This window comes from Parus major, chromosome 1A, assembly GCF_001522545.3.
Source record: "Parus major isolate Abel chromosome 1A, Parus_major1.1, whole genome shotgun sequence".
NCBI classification, from domain to species: Eukaryota; Metazoa; Chordata; class Aves; order Passeriformes; family Paridae; genus Parus; species Parus major.
Window position 1 is genome coordinate 47,757,472 of NC_031773.1, and position 15,850 is coordinate 47,773,321.

The 15,850-nt window shown below is 41.8% G+C and overlaps 1 protein-coding gene across 4 annotated transcripts in view; it reads left to right on the top strand.

The window, feature by feature from the left end:
* The window catches only part of MRTFA (myocardin related transcription factor A), a 69,679-nt gene that overhangs the window by 41,127 nt on the left and 12,702 nt on the right, over positions 1-15,850 (top strand). For all 4 annotated transcript variants that reach the window (XM_015627984.3, XM_015627986.3, XM_015627987.3 and 1 more), the window contains exons 3-5: positions 13,268-13,323; positions 14,903-14,978; positions 15,623-15,784. In XM_015627984.3, the coding sequence (XP_015483470.1) occupies positions 13,268-13,323; positions 14,903-14,978; positions 15,623-15,784 (294 nt within the window). The remainder of the gene's footprint in view (positions 1-13,267; positions 13,324-14,902; positions 14,979-15,622; positions 15,785-15,850) is intronic.

The window sequence follows — 15,850 nt, forward strand, 5'->3', positions numbered from 1 at the left end:
GGACTCTCCTCTGTGAAAACATTGAGGTACTTAATCTTGTTCTGCTGTCACCTGCTACTGAGCATGCTGTGCTGAACTTGTGTCCCTCTTGAGTTTGTTAGCCAGGAACCAAGCCCCACACAGTCCTTCATGATGATTCAACACAAGTATATAAGTGGGAATCCAGAGGATGGTTTGGTGCTGAACTAAAAGAGCTCTTGCCATGTCAGATGCTGGTTGGTTTCTTTTCTTTCCTTTATTTTCTATCTGGAGAGTCTTAATACTCTTGAGAGAATTGTGATGGTTGCAGTTCTATCTGCATTACAGCTTGTGTCAGGAATGTGTTTTTGAAGTGAAGCTCCTGATGGCACCTGCCTACTGTGCCTTGCTTTACACCATAAAATGAAGTTTGAGAGCTGGATTAAATTGGAATGAAAGTAAAGTGGAAAATATTCTGCCTAGAGCTAATATGCATTCAGCCCATGGGACCAGACTACGGCTTGTCTGGCACCACACCTCCAATTCACCTTCACATCCAGAGTGTGGAATGTCACTTCCTCAGCATCGACTTTGTTTCTGTTTTGGTCTTACTGTGCTTTCCTACATGTTCCTTTAGATTAGCCTGTGATACAGATCAGTTCCTGTATATCTGAAGGCAAACAGCCATGGAAAAATCCCTCAGCCAAGTGTGGGAAAAGTGAAAGGTTTTGTTTTACATTACAGGCTATGTAGTGTGCAAACTCCTATTGGTACCTTTGGCTCTCCTGACTGAATCCAAACCCCATATAAGATTTATTCTGCAAATTGGTGCCCTAAAAGAAATTTCATTGCAGGCTTCCATCAACACGAGGTTTTTGGACACTGTAAATATGAGGAGTGGGAGATGACACGTTTGTGTCACCTTAAAGTGAGAGTTATGCTACTCCTGCTGTGCTTGTTCATAACAGAGCTAGGAATTGCTTACTTTGTCCCACGTGGAATTTTGTTTATATGGTAGAGCAGAAAGGCAAATGTTTCAACATTTTTTTACCAAGTACACTTAATCTCACTTAACCTTCCCAACCCACCAGCCACCTACAGTGGGCCTTTTCTCCACTAAAAGATTAGTGTATTGTAGTAAGAAATAAAGCATTTATGGGCAGTGAAAGAGGATTCAAAATAATTGTGTTTTATGCTTCATTGATTCTTCTTGCTTTCTGTTACCACTTTGCCTAACCTTTTACTAATAGCAGGATTCATTAGTTCAAGATTAAAATTCTCAATTGCCCTTAGAAAAATGGTGGGAAGCAAGTCTTCACCTGCAGCTGACATACCTGTGGTCTGAGCTACAACGACTGTATCTTGAAAAAAGGAGAGCTGAGTTTTTATATTTATTCAGGTTTTGGCCTATTTTCTAACAGTGCAAATAGACAAGCCTTTTTTGCTATTTGCATTTTTTTGTAGCTATGCAGAGATGATTTTCATCTTCTTGTCCTCACAAAATACAAGTTAAACAAAAATCTGCTGTCTGTGCTCAGCTCTTTGAACTCTGTTGTGCTGTAGAAGAACAGTCTGATGCTGTCATTTTTTAGTGTCGAATTTAAAGGTTACGGCTATTGTAAGGTTTTTGGAGGGAATATTAAACACCCCATTTTTCATTCTTGAAGAGAGTGTTTAAAACAGTAGTTAATGCACATCTGAGTAGAAAGTTATGTGGAAAGTATCTTCAACTAAAATAGCAAAAATTTTTAGGGGAAAGACATTTGGCAAATTTAGCAATACTCTGTTATGCAAAATATGTGGCTCTTTTTCTTTTTTGCAAGATTTAAAGCTTTGCATGCCGTTTGTTTTATCCATCAGGATTGTGATCTTTGGCTTCTGGCTGCAAACACTAAATACAGGCAAGAATGCAAGGTTGTCTTATGGCACAATGCTGCAGGAAAGCTGTTTTGACCATCACATCTATCCAAGCTGGCGAAGCAGAAGTAGATAATTTCTGGGAATGTGCCTTGTGTTTCTCTGTAGTAGTGCTGTGTGAGTCTCTGAAAAATGACACAGGCGTCCTTTGCAAAGGGCATTGCCTGCACTGAAAGCCAGAAGAAGGCTGCTGTACAGGCTGAGAATTTCCAGGAGCTTCTTTGTCACTTCAGTGTATCTGATGTTTGCCAGCTTTTGTGCCCACATCCAACTCCTCTGTGTGTTTGTGTTCTGGGCCGCAAAACATGACTGTGGAGCTCCAAAGAGGATGGAATTTATGCATGGAGGTTCTAATGGGACTGCTTTAACAGGTGCTGAGGTGTTTCCATGCTCTAGGTCTGTGCTACCAACACTGATCCAGTTTTCGCTGGGACGTGCAGCCTGCTGGATGCTTGAGCTTTTTTCAGAGTACAAGAGTGTATTTTATCCTCGGATTCCATGAGAGAAGCGTGCCAGGGTTCAATTCCAACATGTCACATGATTAGAAATTACTGTAATACAGCAGGCAGTCTAATGATTATCATCTCATTAGACCTTTCATGTCACTTGCTGCATTTTTTATTAGCCATAAGGCTAGTGGACAAAATGTAATATTTGTTATAAAACTGAAACACAGTATTTGCTTTTTTGGGAGTCTGAGAGACTTCATTGCTTAAAATGAATTCTAAAGGAAACGCTATTTACTGGAGACAGCTGGTGATTTAAGAGTACAGAACACAGGTTATGCTTTAGCATATCAGTGTTGATCATCATCTAGACAAAGCTTGTAGCAGCTGGTTTTCAGCATCCAGCACAGCTACCATCACAAAAACCCAAGGATCTTTGAGATACTGAGTTTGGGAAGCAAAGTGCTTGCCACATGTGAGTTTTTAAGGTTAAATAATGTCTCTAGACTTCAACATCTCTACCCCAGGATTTGGCCTTACATCCACACTTGTGTTTGTGTAGGGTAGCTAAAACTGCTGTTTCTGCTTTAGCTTTTACCTGATAGTCTAACTACTTCTCAGTTTAGAAAAAAAATTAGTTTTTTAAATACTTGAAAATTATGCACTCGTAACTTTATTGCTGCATGGCTCTGTATTTAATATTTATGTTCATATTTTCTTATTTATTCTTATTATGCATCTCATCCATTTAGTGTATGTGTGCTAATTTAAGGAGACCTGTCAGTTGCGGATATAATCAACCTTTGCTTCTCGTTACATACAATAGCTACAATAGAACATATTAAATGTCAGAAACAAAACAAAAAGTAAGTTTTATAAATTAACTGTTAATTGTGAAGTAGGAGCATCTTTCTATGCTTGTCAGAGAAAGGAGAGGCAGCAAGCTGTCAGAACGAGACAGTTACCTACAGGTGCAGTATTTTTCATGGCACAAGCTGTTCTACCATCATGATGGTGGCTTCAGGGGCAAATTCTTCATGCCTCAGATATATTTTGTCTTCTACATAAGGGCCGGGATAGATGAACTGCTATGCCTGGGTGGAGTTCTACTGACTTGGAACTGTTGCAGTGTGGCTACACAGCTGACATTTCAAGGTTGTGGTGTGTTCTCTTAGAGCTGCAGCTAAACCTATTGCTTTAACACCCTGAAATACCTCTTCCTGCTACGTAACATATCCCCGTCATTCTCTCACCACTTTACATATCAGGTCTTTGTAGTGACATTCCTGTATTTTTATGGAATCTATTTGTCATAACAAAACAAAAATACAAATTTTCACTTCCCTGCCATCTTATATCTGCTGTTCAGCACATTGGCAAGTGCTTCTCTTTCATCCTTTTAAGCTTGAACTGTAATTTTGTTTAGGACAAGGAGTTAAAAACATGTATGTGGACTGTAAATATTGTTACTCCATACAGAAGCTGCAGCTAGACTTTTAATATATTCAGTGTCATGCTCTGAGAGTAAGACTGAAACACTAAACAAGTACTGTAAAATAAAAAGAAAAAAAAAGTAGATGACACTTGCAGCTGTCCTCTACATTTTTTTCTGTTTCTGGTGTGTTGCACAGAAATCTGTAACTGTTTTTATTTTAATTTGATTGTATACCTATAACTTGTCTCCCAGGAATTATTTGCTGGTTATTTGACTTTGATCATTTTCCTTGAAGCAGAATTTCAAAGCCTTCAGGCTATGTGTGTAGAGGGCTGTCTGTACATTTAAGCTGAGAGTCTCATTGTCAGAGGACTAATAACTGCATCTGCTTTGTTTGTATTTTTAGATGTCTGTCTGAGTGTGTTTTCCATGTGTTTATATGATCTGTGACTAATAAGACATGATTGGAGTAATAAAGCTCATTGTGTTAGGATGGAAATGTGCTGTTTGCCCTTTCTGAAGCTGTAGAAGGATGACCATGCTCAGGTGTTTTTTAGGCTGCGTTTGGTCCTTGATCCCTGCCGTGATAGAAGGTTTAACTCTGCCAGTTGCAAGAGTTATTGCAACTGTTATTGTTCCAGTTCAGGGAAGTAAAGTCTGATAGGCAATAAAGTTTTTTCCCTTCATGTTCCCACAGTTGTCTTAGGTTCATTCTTACTTGTTGTCTGGGAATGGTCTGTCCTTTTGCGATCCCATACCTTTCCCACCCTGGACACTCTGGAAAGTTATCAGAGGAGTTTGCACAGGCCAGTTATCCATGCACAAAACAGGTGTGAAGTCTGGTCCATGAATGCATGGATCAAAGGGTTCCTGGTAGAAGTTCCTTTTCCTTTTCAGTTAGAGGTGTTTTTTTATTTTTCATTTCAGGATTTAGGTAATGTCTTTTGAATGCCAAGAATTTATGGCAAAGAATGGAGCAGATTATACATTATTTGTCTTTGCTGGAAATGTTTTTTGACACCAAGCTGTAGCCATAGTCATCCACAGATCTGATAACTGTTACCATGGGTGACAATTTCCATTTTGCTTCTAAAGAGGATGAACTTTCTGAGAAATTGCACATATGTTAGATTTTAAATTAACTCAATGTTGGGCCTTGGAAAAATCTTAGTCCTTTCTGCCAATAATTTCATGTTTACCGTGACAAACCTATACTTCAGGCTTTTCACACAGTTAATCAAAATCTTAAACTTCAGCTGCATCATCAGTGGGATACTGCTGTACTAAAGTTACTGACAGTCTTTGCTGAAAGTGGGCTTTGGAGAGGTGCCTGGTGCAGGCGTTGGAAGCAGCGCAGCTGGTGAGCGTCTCCAGGGTGAGCTGAGCTGGGGCAGGGTACCGCAGTTCCCCCTGCCCGTGTGCTTCAGCAGCCAGGGCAGGCCCAATGCAGGGAGCTGGAAAGTGGCTCCCTTTGGGAAAAACAGCTGCACGAGCTGGTTCGCTGTGCAGGTTCAGAATGTTGACCCAGGAGAAGGGCTGGCTGCCTGGGGCAGGGTGTCAGGAAGGCAGGACCGGAGCTCTGGCTTCCACAGCAGCCTGGGGCTCACCAAAAATTGCTATCAGAGACTTCATCTGGCTGCTGTTTTGTGTGTGTGTCTGGTGGCTGGAATAGCTGGGCAGTGGGGAGGACTTGGTGGAGCTGCAGCACTGAATCAGTAACGCTGTACTTTGGCAGTGCTGGCAACAGCAGCAACGTGGGAAGGAACCTTTCTCCAGCCTTTCTTCTCTTTGGGACTAGGAGCACTCATAATCCTTCAATCACAATAACATTGTCATTGAAGGGTGTCACTGAAGGGCAAAGCTGCATTTGTGTGAGTGCCAGAGATGTGTTTCTTACCTTCATAAACATATTTGCATTGATTTTTTTAGGTCAGTCTTCATTTTCAATTTTCTGAGTTTATGTATTTTGGGATTTGAATAATGACAATTTGCCAGCTGTGGCATCTTTTCCTGTCCTTAACTTGATATTTATATTTTAGTCTTAATCCAAGGTCATTTACCAGTGCTGGGGTATGGTATCAAGAATTCTCAAGTATGATCAGGTCTGTGTACTGGATGAGAAATCCCCAGAGCTGCAAATGAAGAAAAGGATGTTGACGGAGATCTCTCTTCTCTCAGCTGTGTATTCTCCAGCCCCTTTATGTATTTCTGCACCACACAGCAGCTCTTTGACACTGCCCCACTGGCAAGATGACAGCCCCTTCTGTGCATGTGACCCCGTTTTTTAATACCTTTTTCTTCCATGCTGTGAGAAATGCTTTTTGAAAGTGGGGTGAAGATGAAGGGAGGAAGAAAGTGCTAACTGCCTTGCTCTGTGGTTCAAGTTCTGTGTCTCTTAGCAAATCCAACGGGTGGGAGCCCCACCCTCAACCAACAGAGGAAGTCATCGAGCCTATTTGCAGCACTTTATCTCATCTTTTTACGAAAGCATAGTAAACAAGAGAGAGAAACCAGAATTTGGTTGAGAGCAGGGGTGAATAGCTGCAGCAGAAGGCCTTCTGCCATTCTGAATTAAATCAGTGTGTCTAAGGTTGGGGCTGGACATGGCACAAGCTTCTCTTTGTCATAGCAAAGGAAGGAAGGTTTTTTCTTTCCCTTAGGAATGGGTCTATCTGAAGAGCAAAGTATTTGACTCAGTATTCTGAATTTAGCTGTAGCCTTTCTGCAAACATTGTGTGTTGTCTTACCAACTGATTTGCTGTTCAAATATCACCTTCTTGTCTATGATGAGCTAGATACTATGGCCAAGGAAAGCTCATGTGCTTCCTCTGTCAGTCTACAAGTCTGATAGCCTCGAGTAGTGATTTACTGATTACAGAAGGCTTTGCAGCCTCTGCTTCCCACAAGACACTTGAGCTGTAAGGATCTGTGCAGATCCTTTTGCCTTTCTTCCCTGTGTTTGGTTTCGTGCAAGCCTCAGTGTCTTCCATCAGCTGCATAAGCAAATGCAGGGTATATGGGTATTTTGACCTCTTTTTCTCAGCAGTTGGATCAGTCCCCTTCCCCTGCTGTCTTTCATTCTTAGAGTGTCTCAATCTGGTTTTGATTCCACTTATTTCTCACGCTAGGTAACAGGAACTCTGAGGTCTGCATATGAATATCTTTGAAAGCTTTGCATGGCTAAAATCTGCTTTTGTATACTGCGGGATAAACTCCAAACAGAAATATTTGGGCCATTTTGCTTAGCTGCTTGTCTCTGCTGTTACACTGACGATTTGGGTTTGATTCCTCAGCCTTGATTCAATCAATTTTATATAGCAGCACAAGTTTGATGCTTTGCAGCAGTGTCTCAAGGCCAGGCTGGATGGGATTTTGTGCAATCTGGTCCAGTGGAAGGTGACCCTGAAACCATAGCAGGGGAGTTGGAACTACACTATCTTTAAGGTTTCTTCCAAACCGAACCATTCTGTGGTTCTGTGATTCATTCACACTTCGCCATCTGCAAAATATGGCTTGTATTGAGAAAACACTGGGGTTTTGCACCGTTTCATAGGAATTAATACATTGCTTTGAAGTGAAGATTAGCAACTTTCATCTGTGGGTTTTGTATGGAAAGGAGTGGGTCAATGTAGATGGTCTTATGTGCTGCTGCTTGGTTTTGGGGGGTCAGATGGAAGAACACAGTTGCAATGTATAGCTGCAACATTTTTGAAGCAGGGTGGAGGCACGGAACAGTTGCATCATTGATGTGCAGGGAGGTTTCTCATGGTAGCTGAGGGTGTGGCCACAAAGATGCTAATGCTTCAGGAATTCTGGAGATGAAGCATCAAAATGCTCCACAACAGGCAACAGAGAGACTAAAGAAATTGGATGCATGTAGTAGGAATTTCATGAGATCCTTGCTAGCCCATCTGTGGCAGGAAAATCAAGTCCTGCTGTCAGTCATCTAAAGGTGAGGGCTAAAACTCATCCTCCTAACAGCAGATGTTACAAACTGCCACAGTTGTCCAAGTGGGACAAAAGTGTGAACAGCTCAGTGGAGGTCACCTGCTGGACTGTGCTGTCCCAAGCCCCACTGGTGATGCTACTGTCCCATCTGTCACTGAGCCCTTTTTTAGCACTTGTTGGCCCATTTGTAACTCCAGGCTGTTTCCCTGTGGTGCATGGGGCAATTTGAAGATGTGGGGCCATGGTTCAGCAGGATGGAGCTCCTGTTGCAGTGCTGGCCTTAAAGTCAGCCTCTCATTTCTGACTTTGGCAGGGCAGTTGTGCTCAGCTTTGCTGACACTATTATTTGTGGAGCCATGCTGTAAACCAGCATACCAAACCAGGTTAAAATAACTCTTTCAAAACAACTGTGATCGGAGTCCACAGACGGTTTTGTCAGCATAACCGAGAGCTGACATGCTTTGTCCCAGACCTAGGTACAGGAACGAGAGCAGAAAGTGGAACTGCAGGTTACTGAGGCTGGAAATGCCATGTACATATCATGTAGAAATAAAATCAAAAGGCAGGCAGGAGGTAACCTAACTGAAATTGAGTATTGCAGAAGTTACTTCTGCAGTGTCAACTGTTTATTTTCTGCATACAGTGGAAAACGAAAACCTAGCAGCTCATACTGCTGTTTGAGCTTGTCAAACTGTTTGTTTGGCAAGTTTGGTGGGTTTTTTTTCCTCTGGCAGCACTCTGTTCTCATCAGGGCTCACACAAAGGTAGCTGGATAGTTAGTTCAAGGATTCAAATTAAGTTTGGAGAGGGGCAAGTGCTATGGAGAGGTGCAGGAGATACTTTATGGCAATAGTTCCATAGTAGAGCTCCCCCTGTAGTACAATTGCTTGGAGCATCAAGGGCAAGGCACGTGGGACATGGAAAAGTGGGGAAAAAGAGATCATTACTGAAGCTGGATCTACCAGAAGACTAAATATTTGTTGAAATGCTTCTCCAGGAATTCAGGGTGTTAAATGTTTTTGCACTTCTTGGGTTTAATGAGGCACTTTGAAACAGCCTTGCCTGATGTTTTTGGAAGCCAGCTGGGCCTACCTGAAGCTGCCTATGCAACTTGTGAGGGAACTGGATTGGAATGAAATCTGTGTGTCAGACTGGGAGGTTGAGTTGAGCAGGGTTGTTGGGTGGGATGGGAAGGGAGAAAATCAGTGTTTGACACGATTGAGTATTTTCAGTGATTTGAAAAGGAACAGTCTGCATGTTTATTAAGCTCCAGGTTAGTAGGCTGGGGGCAGGACAGGACTGGGACTCAGAATGTTTGGAGAAACCAGCAAACATGGAATAAAAGGAAAGAAAAAGGGAGAATGTCTACATTTTGTAATGCATAGTCAGTGACTTGAATTGAGGATGAAGAGTGGTTGGCTTGGTACCAGCTCTGCAGAAGAGGATTGGAGACCTTCAGTGGTTTGTGAGACAAGCACAAGTGAATGTTGTTTGTTTTATGTACACAAACAAGGCAAACTGGCTGGGACATGTGACTGAGAAGTGTTATTGAATAATCATTTGACTCTATAACAGCCAATAAAGCCTAGGCTGGAATATGTACCCAGTTCTGGACACTAGGCTTCAAAAAAATGCAGCTTAAATGGAAGGAGTCCAAAAGAGACTAAACAAGCAAAGGTCTGGATAATGTTATCTGCAAGGAAAGGTTGAAGCAACTGCCTTTGGTCATTTTATATATCAGAAGACTGTAGGAGAACCAAAGTTTTCCAAAGGGATAGATGCAAGAAGGAAGAAAATAAATTGTTCTCTGTAATGTTTGCAGGTAAGGTGGGGAACAAAGAGTATAAATTGTATGAAGGGAAATAGAAATTAGACATTCAGAAAGGTTTTTAAATAGTAAAAACATTTGTGTACTGGGATAATTTCTTTGCAATAATATTACATTTTTTTATGAGAGGTCTCCAAGAACAGGTTAGACAAACTACTGTAAGGAATAGTTTAGTGTATTTTATGCAGGCCGAGCAGTCAGAAAGCATCAGGTGATAGGAGTTTCCTCATCCCTAACCCTCTGTGGTTATAGCTGATGCTTCAGGTCCTAAGGGCTGTGGACAGAGTGGGAATGCTGCCCCACACCCCCCTGGTTCACACAGGTTCTGCTCCACCATCTCAGCTACTCATTCACACACAGTGCCAGAACGAGCCACCACAGCTGATATGGCTGAGAAGAGTAGAGCTTTATCACTATGGGTAATTTTGAGTGGAATGGATAAAGCAGCACTCTGGTGAGCGAGCCAGACGGGTTATGAGGCACAGAAACAGTTTTGCAGGGATCAGTGCTAAGTGGCTGGGAAAGGCAGTGGTAGGAGCTGGAAAAGGGGCTTATCTGCACTGCAGGTCTCCTTTAGAGTTCACCCAGATTATTGTAATAGCACCTTATTGCTTCAGAGTTCTTTATAGGATTATATTTTTCCTTTTTTTTTATTTGCTGCAGTAAAGTTAACAGGGTTTCTCCACAGCTCTGGGCTAAGCAGTCATTTCAAAGCCAAAAAAATGTGCAGGGATTAGTTAATTTCAAATGGAGTATGATTTTACAATAGACACCCTATTCTGACATATCAACTTCATCCTAGATTGCTGAGGGAAGCACTGAAGGATTTGTGCCCTCTTGACATTTTCAGAGGTCAAATATGAAGTCCTCTGTCATGTTGCCAGCCCAGACAGCTACATCCCAGTGCACGTTTCCAGAGAGCAGTCCTGAGAGACTGAAATTGTTCTTTGCAAGATTATTCCTGTAGCAGTTCTGCATTACTTACTATTAAATGCATATGTGTTTTTCTTTTTTCCTTCTTAGCTACTCTTTTCTTGCCTTGTTCTTCTGTATGCAATAGTTTTTTCCTGGACTACCTGTGACACCAGCTGAACTCCTGCAGTTGACTTTTCTGACCATTAGCTGTGGTCAGGGAAATGTCACTTAAAGTTCATCTGCTGCCTCATACTGACAGCAGAGGTAGGCAGGAAGGGGAGAGTAAAGAATTACTGCTGTGTCTGCACATTCTGGTAGAGAGCTTTTGAAGACTCATGATGAATCCTGCTTTGCTTGTCTCCAGGGTAGATGTTTATGCAGATTTAAATGTTGCTTGTTATCTTTGCCCAAGTGGACCTGAGCTTTTATTTCACTTTCCTGTGAGATGCTCGCAATGAAAGGAAAGCACGTTCAGGTTCAAGCATGTGTGTATTCACAAGCAGCTCACTCGACTTGAGAATAATATTGGTTGTTCCTTGCTCTTCATTGGAGTGCCATGGTCAGACTGCCCAGGACACTTCATTTCAGGCATCAGCTGAGGCCTCGTTGGTGCCTTGGCTAGATGGGGAAGTTTTTTGCATTATTTTTGTAGTTATTGCAATACAATATCCCAACCATATCTCTTTGGTTTATGTCAAAGTGTGTTTCACACCTTGTGTAACTTTTTCTGGTGATTTCTCTCTGTAACCAGATTTATGCAACTAATGTGAGCAGGAACTATTTGCCCCATTATTGCAGAAGTCTGTATACTCACTGTGGTTTCCAGTCATTTTTAATTTATTCTACAAATTATTCTTCATTCACTTCTGTAGTCCAGATCCTATCTATGATGCCTGGCATGTTTGGAATTCTTGCCATGTGGACTGAATTCTACTTCTTACCCCATTGATGTAAACCTAGAGATGATGCCTTTCCCTGGTCTTAAAAATTGAGAGCCAGACATGGTTAAGGGATAAGGGGTTTTACCTCCTATTTTAATAAGGATCCTTATGGTGCACCACTTGGCCAAGGTGGGATGTGCTGCAGTGCACCCCCACGATAGGTCACCTATACAATTTATAGACCTTACAAATTAGCATATCTGACAAGGATGCCCCAATGAATGGGAGGCCTGGATGAATGGTGTGATATTCCCTCATCTGTGGAATTCCCCTGGATGTGCCAAATCTCTAGTTTACAGGCTGTGTTCTAGAGGGGCCTTGGTTTCCCAAGATAGCGTAGCGTTTTCCGACCTCCTACTACGAGGCCTTTAGGATGTTTGGTCTCCTGGCCTAACAGAATACCAGGACTATGGTAAGTTATCAGACTTGAAGAATTACAAATATGCATGCTAAGAATACTGAGGATACATAAAAGTTATATAAAAGGTATATAAATAAAAAGGCAAAAAATCATCTTGGCATCAGAGGGACTGGACTCTACTTTTCACAGAAGGTGTCTTAACACTTTCTGTGGCTACTCCATTTCATTCTGTAGGAAAGGGCAGGGAAGGCTCCACATGCAGTAGAAATAGTTTCTTACATTGCATTTATGCAGGGGCTTTTATTTCTTAAGTCTTTTGAGACTTTATTATGAACTTATATTTGAGAAATACTTAGTCACTGGTCTTAAGTGAAAAATAACATGAGCAGACTATTTTTCACAGGACCTAGATGCAACACTTTGGAGTTACTAACTCTATGAGCTTAGTTTTCTGTCTTCAAAAGACTTGCAACTTATCTTTAAAGCTGAAGTTTTTTAACTTTTCTGTTTAGCTGGATGGTAAGTCAGTTTAAGTTACGAGTATTTCAGAAATACAAAAAAAAATTATTATGTCCTTTCAGGTGCTTCTTGATACAAACCACAGTGTGGTCATTTTTTAAGAAAACAAGCTACTTGCAGCTTCAGGGAAACTGTGAGGAGCTACTGACACCATCATTACCCTCCCTCTCTGGTTTTACTGTGGGACGTGAGCTTTGTGTGCTCCAGAGGAGCCAGGCAGAGTGAGAGATTCCTCCAGGGTTAGTGTGGTCCTGGACAGCAGAGGATCAGTTTCTTAAAACCTGATCCATTTTGGCTCTGGTTTTAAGCAGGGTCCGAGGGGGCGAGAAGGCCTTTTCTGTGGAGAGCTGAAGTTAATTCCTCAAGCTGTGGTTTTCTGTCAATAGACAGATGTACTTTTCTCTCCAAGTGTCCCTGTTCTCACGGTAATTTCTCTTACAGGGAGCAGTGTGTGTGTCCTGTGGACCTGCAGGATTTTCAACCAGTCCTTGCATGTGTACAAAACACAGATGCAGATTCAGGAAAGACTTGCAGCTTCCTTTGACATTAAAAGATAGTAAAGGGGATTTGCAGTTCATTAGCATTGTCCCCCATCATTCCAACCATTTGACTTCTTCAATGTTTCAGAGCCATTCCCATAAGGGTCCCAGATATCTTACTATCTCTTAAAGCTTGTAAAAGGCTTTCTTGGGAGGCTGGTTTTGAATCATATTCTTGGACCCAACTTTGGGAACAGTGACTAGTTTGACTTGAAGTGTACCTCTATTAGACTCTCCAGTGGCCCACAAAAATTTCAGATCAGTTCCTGTGTCCCTGTGCTGTCAGATGGAGTATGGCAATTCCCACTGCTTTGTACCAGCTGGAGATAAGCCTCACTGTGTTGGAAGATGCAGGAGGCAGTTGTTGTGTTGTTGTTAACTTGGTTGGCCTGAAGGGTTGTGCAGTGAGAGAACTTCCATCATTATAATTCATTTCTCTAAATGCTTTTCCTCTCCACAGCTCTGAAAAGTCCAGCTGCATTTCATGAACAAAGAAAGAGTTTGGAGCGGGCCAGGGTAAGATGCAATATAATCTTCAGCGTTTTGGGAAAGTTTTGGAAAAGTCAGGAATAGTATGTCTTGTGTTTTGGGCATCCTGTAGCTGTTAATGAGATGCAGAAGGGAATTGTTCATATTCTGGATGTAATACAGCTTTCTGTATTCAGAAATGAGTTGAATTGGGTATTCTATAGCTTGCACGTGGTGCTGGTTAACCCTCAGTGAACTAATTGTGCCTAAAGCCCATTGAATATGGTGCCTGGATTTTCCCTAGAGTCATCTTTCAGGAAGTGACTGATACTCTTCTTCCCCACTGTCCACACACTTGGCATTTTTATTTTTATGGTGTTTAGCCCTTAAATGCTGTTAAATTATCATGTGGAGCTCAGTTCCACCTTTGAGGAAAGTTTCTCTGTTACCTGCATGTGCAATTTTTACCTAGGAGACTAGAAAAATGGAAAATTGAATAGAGAGGATCCCCCTAAAATCTTGTGACACTGAAATCACAGACTTCTGGCTCTACAGAAAGAGGAAGCCAGGCAACATACTTCATGTGCCACCTTTTCTAACTGGGGAGTTTCTTGATAATTTCTGTTCCTCAGAAGGCCTCTGGGGATATTTTTTTCTGATTAGCCTACAGTGGAATGTAACTTGTTATGACTAAGTTTTGTTTGAAAAGTGAAAGCAACATAAGTAAAAAAATAACAGCTGTGATGAAGACCTGAAAGGGAGGCTCTTTAAACTGTGGAGAGATTGCAGTGGGGAACTTTGCATTAAGACCAGTGACCAAAGGGCTTTTGCTTATTTCTCTTTTTTACCTAAAAACTTATTAAGTTAATATTTTTATGTGGGCAATTGAACAATTATGGTGCAGTTTTCTGACTGACTTTAATACATATTTTCTCCAAAGGCCCATCCTGATGTCCAGTATTTACTGGTCTATTACCTGCTGCTTCCAGATTCCCATTCCTCAGCAGTGTAAACAGTAACATGTTCAGCCTGTCAGGGTCATCTCTGTACATTGCTCCACAGCACTTTCTCCAAAGGCAGAGCTAAAAGCACCTCTGGAACTGAAATAAACCTTGTCACAGCATTTAGATTCTTCCCCCCAAGGGACTGCATGGGGTTTTTAGCTTAACAAATAACATATTCAATTTAATCAAATTAAAGATCCCCAAATCATAAGTCAGCCCTGAATGCCAGCAATATGTGAAAATATTTTCTGTGAACAATGGAACCAGTGCATTTATCTTTAACATAAAAATAAATCTCATGGATAGTTACCCTGACACAAGTTAGTGGTGGTGCATACAACAGGAAAAGAAGACTTCAGCTCCTGAGGAAGTCCTTCCCAGTTTTTGTTCCATGGGGTAGCATAGCACAAGTGACTGAGGTAATTACAATAGAAGGTCGTCTTTAGAGTAAGCTCGTTCTGGGTGCTCTGGGACAGGAGATAGGTCCCTTCTCCATTTTGTGCTTATTTAGATCTCAGTAACAGCTAAAGATGGTTGTTTCTTTTCATTGTGCTGTTGAAGATTACCTCACTCCTGTGTCTGATCGGCTGAAAGTGGTTCTTGCTTGTCTATTTTTGCTACAGACAGAGGACTATCTGAAACGCAAGATCCGGTCCCGGCCAGAGAGATCGGAGCTGGTTAGGATGCACATTCTGGAAGGTATGGCAAGTGCTGAACATGAAAACATCAACAATAAACTTTATTGTAACTACCTTTTTCACAGCTTTCTGTTTTGCCTCTGACTTCCAAAGCTTCCTTCCGGTTGGGAGCGGGCAGAAGATCATGCCTGTTTCATGATTCCTTGGGAGGAATTCAACTCTGCTTGCTCGGAGATTATTCTCAGAAAAATCCATTGTGTGAATTCAAATTGTGCAGTTTTGTGTAGCTGAGCAACAAGGAAATAGAATGACCATGGATTGCTCTTCTGCTAAGGGAAGATGGTGTAAAATGTCCAAGAGGGAGTGAGGCAGATTTGATCTGAGTAGTAATGAACCTCAGCTTCAGAGAGGGAGTGCTGTGATGCTGCTGAGCACCAAATTTGGGGCACAGCCAGGGGGAAAAAATGAACGAGAATTGGTGACATCAGTTTGAGAACAGTGAATTTGTCACAAGGGCTACTGTAGTTATCTCTATAACCTAAATACACATAATGTGTCATATCTTTGTAATGTATAGTTATCTGTTGTTATCTATCAGCTGTTTTTCTGTACAGTTACCTTTCTGAATAGAATTAAAATACTGCTGAAGGGCATGGGTTGACCATTGTTGGATTGATGCCATTTTATTTACTTTCCCCCAAACAGAGACCTCAGCTGAACCCTCCTTGCAGGCTAAGCAGCTGAAGCTGAAGAGAGCCAGACTGGCAGATGACCTCAATGAGAAGATAGCGCAGAGGCCAGGGCCCATGGAGCTGGTGGAGAAGAACATCTTGCCTGTGGAATCAAGCCTGAAGGAAGCTATTATTGGTAAGGTCAGAGGAGGATCTTTGTGGAGGGCATTTCCCACATGTGGCTGTGACTACCTATCAACCT